At 41.9% G+C, this 7,022-nt stretch overlaps 1 protein-coding gene across 2 annotated transcripts in view; it reads right to left on the minus strand.

Moving 5' to 3' along the window:
* LOC139338399 (ephrin type-A receptor 4-A-like) overlaps positions 1–7,022 on the minus strand; it is a 24,734-nt gene extending 17,712 nt beyond the window's left edge. Inside the window, exons 1-5 of one of the 2 annotated variants that reach the window (XM_070973351.1) lie at positions 6,614–7,022; positions 5,844–5,911; positions 3,138–3,335; positions 2,719–2,829; positions 1,951–2,305 (exon numbers count right to left, since the gene is read on the minus strand). In XM_070973351.1, the coding sequence (XP_070829452.1) occupies positions 1,951–2,305; positions 2,719–2,829; positions 3,138–3,335; positions 5,844–5,911; positions 6,614–6,770 (889 nt within the window). In that variant the 5' untranslated portion in view covers positions 6,771–7,022. The remainder of the gene's footprint in view (positions 1–1,950; positions 2,306–2,718; positions 2,830–3,137; positions 3,336–5,843; positions 5,912–6,613) is intronic. The other variant, XM_070973350.1, reaches the window with a different exon arrangement.

Below are 7,022 nucleotides of genomic sequence, written 5' to 3' on the forward strand. Positions count from 1 at the left end.
GTTGAGGAGGAACATCTTTCAGGCCTCAGGGACCACCCCGCAAACCTCCTCCTCTTTTCAGAGAGAACAAACGGGGCAGGCAGGGTGGAGGTTTGAGAGAACATTTGTCACATAGAGAATTTGGCTACTGCTCTTCTCATTGCAAAGAGAAAAAAAAAAGTTTTTTTTCCCTCTTTATCGCCAACTGGCACCAACTGCATCCCTCTCTTTACGTCCATCTCTCCGTCTTTCTCTCTCTCAGCATCTCTTCTCTTCTCTTTGAATTATGAGTCTGTTTGTTATACAATTAGCCTGCTGGGATAGGCTTCATAAATAAAACTGAGGGAGCAGATCAGTGAGTCGCTCTCCCTTTTCTCTATTGGTGTCTGTCCATCTGCGTGTGTGTGTGTGTGCGCGAGCGAACATGTTGTGTGTCTGTTGTATATGTGACTGAATAGGGGGAGTGAGGCCATGTTGTAAAAGTGTCTCCAGCAAGTCTGTTGTTCCTCGTTCACCCCACTTTCTCACGCAAATGCGTACATTTAGTAGTCTTCACTATCACAAGAGCCACTTCCAAACATTACACGTCATCCACGCCACATGTATGGTGAAAGGTGTGAACAGCTTGCATATTTGTTACTGTAAAGTTCAGACCAGATTTGTAAGTGATAGAAAGACATTTTTTGTCCAGATGGCTGTTGTTATGTCAGCACACCTCACACTGAGACCTGTAAGATTTACTGATACTGCACGACTTAAAAAACTGTTCTCATCTTGGATTTATTGAAAGATATTGGATGAACTGACTGAGAGTGCTGAAGTTTTTTGATGGTATTCAGAGTCAGAAATATGTAATGTCATTACTGCCAGTTATTGGGGGCTACTTCTAAAAAGAAGCTGAAAGGACAAAGTCTATCTTCTACAGCCTGCACAGATGAACACTTTAAAAGACTAGTTTGACATCTAAATAAACTTATTCGCTTTCTTGCAAGCGCGTTGGATGAGAAGATCGATATCACACTCATGACTGTATGTTAAAAATAAGACTGTAGTCAAGAGATAGTCAGTGAAGCTTACACATAGCCTGGAAACAGGGGGAACGGTTAGCCTGGCTCTGTCCAAAGGCAACAAAATCCACCTACCAGCACCTTGAGCTCACTAATTAACACATTATCTCTTTTTGTTCAAGAGTAAAAATGACACATTGCAGCAACGCAGAGGTGTGTCGGACTCTTTGTTGACCGGGTGAAGTGACTCTCTGGAGTCTTGTGATCACTGTGAGGTTGCCAGGCAACCTGTGGAGCATCAGTAAGAAATAATATATTAATTAGTGAGCTGTAAGGGTGCTGGTGTGTGGATCTGTTACAGTCTTTGTGCTAAGCTAGGCTATCTATCTCCTGACTACAACAGATATGAGAGTGTCATATCATCTAACTCTTGGCAAGAAAGTGAATAAGTGAATTTCCCAACCTGTTGAATTGTTGAAAATGTTACATCTGCCATTAAAAAAATACAAATGCTGGTTCTCTTCCAATATGTTTAACTATTATACATAGAAAAATGCAAAAATACATAGCTAATTCTAGCCATTAAACACAACTGGATTACAATTTGTGACATAGTTTGTTATTACCAACCTATCTCCAAACTACATTGATCAGAAGAAATTTACACTTCAACTCTTTAATTCTATAAAAGGTAGAAAAAACATCTGCTCTGATGAATTTGTTGTTGTAAAATTACTACAATTCTGAACCAAATCCTCAACAATAATTAAAATAATCCACAGAATAATCAAACAGGTGTTTATTACCACACAAAGCAAATCTCTGTTCCTGTTTTCCATCATTAGGGAATAGCCTGTTAGCTGAAGCGCTAAAGATTGTTACCGATAGAGACACGGGACTCGGATTTGGCAACACAAGGGGACCAAACAACAAATGACAACAGACAGCACCCAGCATCACTTACCTTTACACATGCCACTCTTCTCTTGATATCCTGGGTTACAGAGACATCCACCAATAGGAACCAACCACTCTCCATCAGCTCCACAGTACATTTTAGGCTCCTCTCTCTCTTCTGATTGGTTGACACAAGACCCTCTGACCTCCACTAAGGAAGAAGTATCTGCGCCGGTAACGGTGTCGGGAAAAGTTGCCAGGTTGCGGACAGTGAGCGGGCAGGTTTTGTAGAAAACTCTGACGGACACCAAAGCGATGCAGGCGCCAACGTCCTGAAAGGCCAGGTAGAAACCCTTCCGGGTCGTGACTTTTACATCTCGCACCTCAGTGTTCAGTTTCATGATGCGGTCACCAACGTCCACCTGGATGGAGAGATGGTGACATTATTGAAATGTGCAGTAAAAGGTGTCAGTCTTTATCAGTTCAATTTGCTTGTTCAAGCTTAAGTGGGAGTTGCTGTTAAACCATGGCTGATCTTTTCACGCATTTCCAGCATTTGGCTCTCATTCAAATTGATTTCTATTGATTCCAAAGGTAAAATAAGCCGTAATGCCTACAGTGCTAAAATCAGAAGTTATGTTAGTAAAGACTAAGCAGAAGCACCCTGCCAACATTCCTGGGACGCATAATGGACATCCAAGATAAAAGTGCTTGTAACACAAATAAAAAAATCACAGCTAAGTGCCACAGGGGGTTTTATTTTCAAGAGCAAATTAAAGTGTGCGGAGGAGGGAGGACAAAGAACTCAAAGCCTGACTCAGTTGTTTAGTGTTACCTGGGTGAAGCTCTCGTCTGCTGCCACAGTGTCCACCTTAATGAAGCTGCTCTCTTTGATGTAGCTCTCCCTGTCTTCGTTTGATTCGTGGTAGTACAGATTGAATGTCTCCTACAAGACAAAATGGACAGAAAAAAAAAGTCAGACCGAGGCGTCCATTTATCATCATCAGCGCTCATCTTTTCTCTTAATATGATAATGAGTCAAAGGGCGGTTTGTGCTTGAATAACCAGCAGCTGTAATATATAATAAAGCTCCATTAGCTGCAGTCTCTCCACTAACTAATTAGCATAAAAGTTAGGATGTTAAAGAAGTCATTCCTTTAATGCAAATCCTTGTTGTCATCTAATTTTCTACTGCACCGACTCATACAATGAACATTATGTTCCGTCCAGACATTATAAGCATGTATCTTGTACCTTGCATGTGCCGGTGACCCCTGGCAGGCTATTGCAGTCTCTCAGGGTGAACTTGACTTCCACGTAGACCCGCTGAGCGCCGGACCGTGGGATCCAGTCTGTCCTCAGCCAGTTGTTTTGATTGGGTTCTAAGACATTGCACACCTGGTACGTTCTGATGGGGATGTTCTTCTCATCCATGATACTCACCTCTTCCCACTGGAAATAAACACACATGCAATCGTATTAGTACCTTTGTGAGGGCATGCTCTGATTAGTGGGTACACTCAACAATATAGGCCACCACTTCAGAACATGTATCATAGATAGATGTTTAGATATTTAAATTTTAATACTGTCAACAGTATGAAAATCAATTAGTCAATTCTTGAAATGTCAAGGCAGGTCAAACATAAAGTTTTACATCTAAAATGTAATAATTAGCCTCAAAGCAGCAATGTTTTTAAGAAATGTCATCAGAATATGGAAGCTGGGAAACAATCAGTATACACAGATGTTGTGAAAAGGATAATGTGAATGTGAAAGCTTGTTGTATTTAAAATGTTGCTGACTCTGAAGTTTCAGACATCCGAGTTTCTGATGCTGAATGCACCAACAAGTTTTCAAAAGGTTTTCACAACAGTCCCTGGTGGCAGCTGCAAATGATGTCTTTTTGTCAAAAAAAAAAAAATGCAGCTCAGTGTTGTCTGTGATGATTACAGGAAGGTTAGGTCTAAAAGTTCATTTTCATACTGTACTGGCATGAATTGAGACTTATTTGATACAATGCAGGTTTAACTCTGAACTTAACTCTTTACTCTTTAAAAATCTGCAGCTCTCATAGACAGAGGCTTTAACACAAAACGACCCTTACATAAGTAATGACTAGAAAAACCTGCTCACTGTGGAGAACTTATCTTGTTTTTCTATCCACTTGAGGCAATTTTTGCCCTCATAAATACAGAAAAATCAAGATCCAATACATTTCAGATGCTGGGGCGCTACTCCTCTAATTCACTGCTGTCATTCGAAAGCTCACAGGCTAACATTCATTCTTGCATCAATATTCTGCAGTGGACAGTGGTTCAGATTTGTTGCAACTCCAAGGATATTCCAGGCACATTTCCATACAAGTGAAGCAGGCTCAACCTTCACTGCGCCATCCATCTCAATAGTGCCGACTATTTGCCTTGTACTGTGACCCTTCAAATGACCGCTCAGCCTCCCAACTCCAAATTGGCTTTTTATTGCCACTGAATAATAATCTGCTCTAGTGAGAGCTGTATACACACTAAATGCGCCGTGTCGAAAGAGAGAAAAAGAGAGGTAGAGTCAGAGAATGCCGGAATGTGTGTGTGTGTGTGTGTGTGTGTGTGTGTGTGTGTGTGTGTGTGTGTTGGGGGGGAGTGAATGTGTGTCTAATAGAGCCTGATCGATATGTCATCAGGGCCGATCTTAATGGCCAATGTTGACTTATCACAGATATACTGATAAATGAATATTGGTGTAAATGTTCCAGACATGGAAAAAGACTGCAGTGCAGTTAATGTTCCATATGCCTCATTTCCACATACATTTGACCTAAGCTTTCCTTAATTTGTATTCATTCTTGATGATTTTATATAGATTCTATTATTTTTTAATCATTCTTTATTTCCACTGATGTTTACTGCTGAAATTTTGCTGACCATCAAGTTAAATGTTGAAACACTGGCAGATTTTTATTATTCTCAAGTATCATCACTGGTGTCAGTCTCAAAAATCAATTATCAGCTTCTCTGTCTGTAACTGTGCGCTCCTTTATGTATGCGTGTATGTGTACGTGAACATACGAGTGTGTACGTATGAGCGAGAGCATGAGCACACGGTCACATCTTTGTGTGTGTTGCTGTATGTTATATATATGTGTGTGTGTCTTTGCAGAGGATATGTGTATTGAGGGACAGAGCTGTAAAAAAAAAAAAGCTGTCATGGGGTATGATGCCTCCTTGTTCTAGCCTCTTTAGAGTCTTTGTCAGCAGACAGAAATCACAGCTGTCACAAGAAAAAAAGCTCTGCACTTGCCCCAACCATACAGAGATGGTGTTTTGTATGTGTGTGTATGTGTGTGTGTATGTGTGTGTGTATGTGTGTAGCTGATGTGGAAGGTGGGGGGTGCCTGTAATCAAAAGCTCAGTGCGTGCAGACCAGGACCCCGTCAATCAAACAGCATGTGAGAGAATGAGAGCATGGTGACTGAAGGAATAAGAGTCAAGTTCACCAATAACTCTTAAACCAACAAAGAGGTGTGAGAGAGAGACACTGAGCAAAAGAGAGAGAGAGAGAGAGAGAGAGAGAGAGAGAGGAAGAGGAGGGCCATATAGATGGCAGATCACAATGTACCAACAACAAAAAGTACAAAAGATGAGAGGATATGATATAAAACAGACATTTCCAGGATTCATCCTGGCAACTGCATGGTAGTAAAAATCCCTTAAAAATGACACCCACCACCAAGCTGGTTTATGCCTTCTCGCGTGCCAAACACAACGCCAGCAGCCAGCAATCTCATATTAGCACTTAGGCTTGGTGAACAACAGCACATTTCAAAATCTGTGGGATGATTCTTTACAGTTTCCAGACCAAGTGTGTGTGAGTGAGAGATGGAGTGAGTGTGTTTTCCAAAGAGAGAACAGGTTGTAAACAGTGTATCTGTTAAAAAAAAGAAGAAGAAGAGCTCCCACTCACCCCTCCCTCTGAAGGACTGGCTGCCCATTTCAGCTCTCCTGGCACTGTCCTGGTATCCAGCAGGGTCACTAAAGTACACACAAATGCAGGTGGTTTAAGGGCAAACAGCCCAGGGTGCTTCAATCACATAAATAAACAAAATCTTTAGGATTGAGAAATGAGTTACACTTCTGCACTTTGCAGATCACACCAGACCACCCAAATAAATGACTACTGAGCTTGGGACAAACATGGATTTAGTGGGACATTTCCCTCACTTGATTAGCTTTAGTATATGACTACTTTTAGGAATAACTGTCATGGCCAACGGATCAGACAGTTTCTCTAATTTCAAATTCCAGCACTGGTTTATCTAATGGCTTCAAATCTTATTATTGTAAACAGACAAAACTCAACAGACAGCATGAGTTTTAAGATTGAACTGTTTCTGAATAAAAGATAAGGCACACAAAGCTTGACAGTAGAGTGTGGCTACACTGGCCTTATCATGTGTAAATATCCGAGAAACAAAAGATTTTCGTGACAGCTCTGGAAAGAGAGAACGCGTGGCTGAACTCCTTGGAGGCACAACTCCGCCAGAAAACCACGATAAATAACAAGAGAAATTTCCAAAAATCCAACTCTTTGGCTTTGCTCAAGTTTCATGCATATTCGCCCTGCTCTTTACCATCCTGGGACGCGCGCGGAGCGCACGCAGCGGCGAGTCCCAGCGTGCAGGAGCGGAAAACCCGAATGTGTCACGCAGCTCAGACGATTCCCTCCGCACTCACCTTCGTTGGGTGAATAAATCCTCGTCCTCGAACTTGAAACTATTGTTATTATCCAGATGAGCGTGGAAAATATTCGCCGTAAATTTGCAGCCATGTGTGCCGCGTCAAAGCGTGTGTGTTCCCTGTTGGCTCTGCGCGCTGGCTGAAGCGGCTCCATCCCGGTGGGAAAAGTGAGTGTGAATGAACCCAAGTGTGAAAGCGAGTTGGATGCAGCAGCGGATACTGGGGCGGTCTCTTACACTAAGATGCTTCCCATAATGGTAATTCAATGACATGAGCCAAATGACATACAGTACTGAGGTCCGTATCAGCGTCAGTGCATCAACTGTACTGTCTATTTATCTAAAAAAAGACCAGTGAACACGGACCACACGGAAACGGATTTTGGAAAGGGTGGATGTAGTGTGTT

This window comes from Chaetodon trifascialis, chromosome 11, assembly GCF_039877785.1.
Source record: "Chaetodon trifascialis isolate fChaTrf1 chromosome 11, fChaTrf1.hap1, whole genome shotgun sequence".
Taxonomy (NCBI): domain Eukaryota; kingdom Metazoa; phylum Chordata; class Actinopteri; order Chaetodontiformes; family Chaetodontidae; genus Chaetodon; species Chaetodon trifascialis.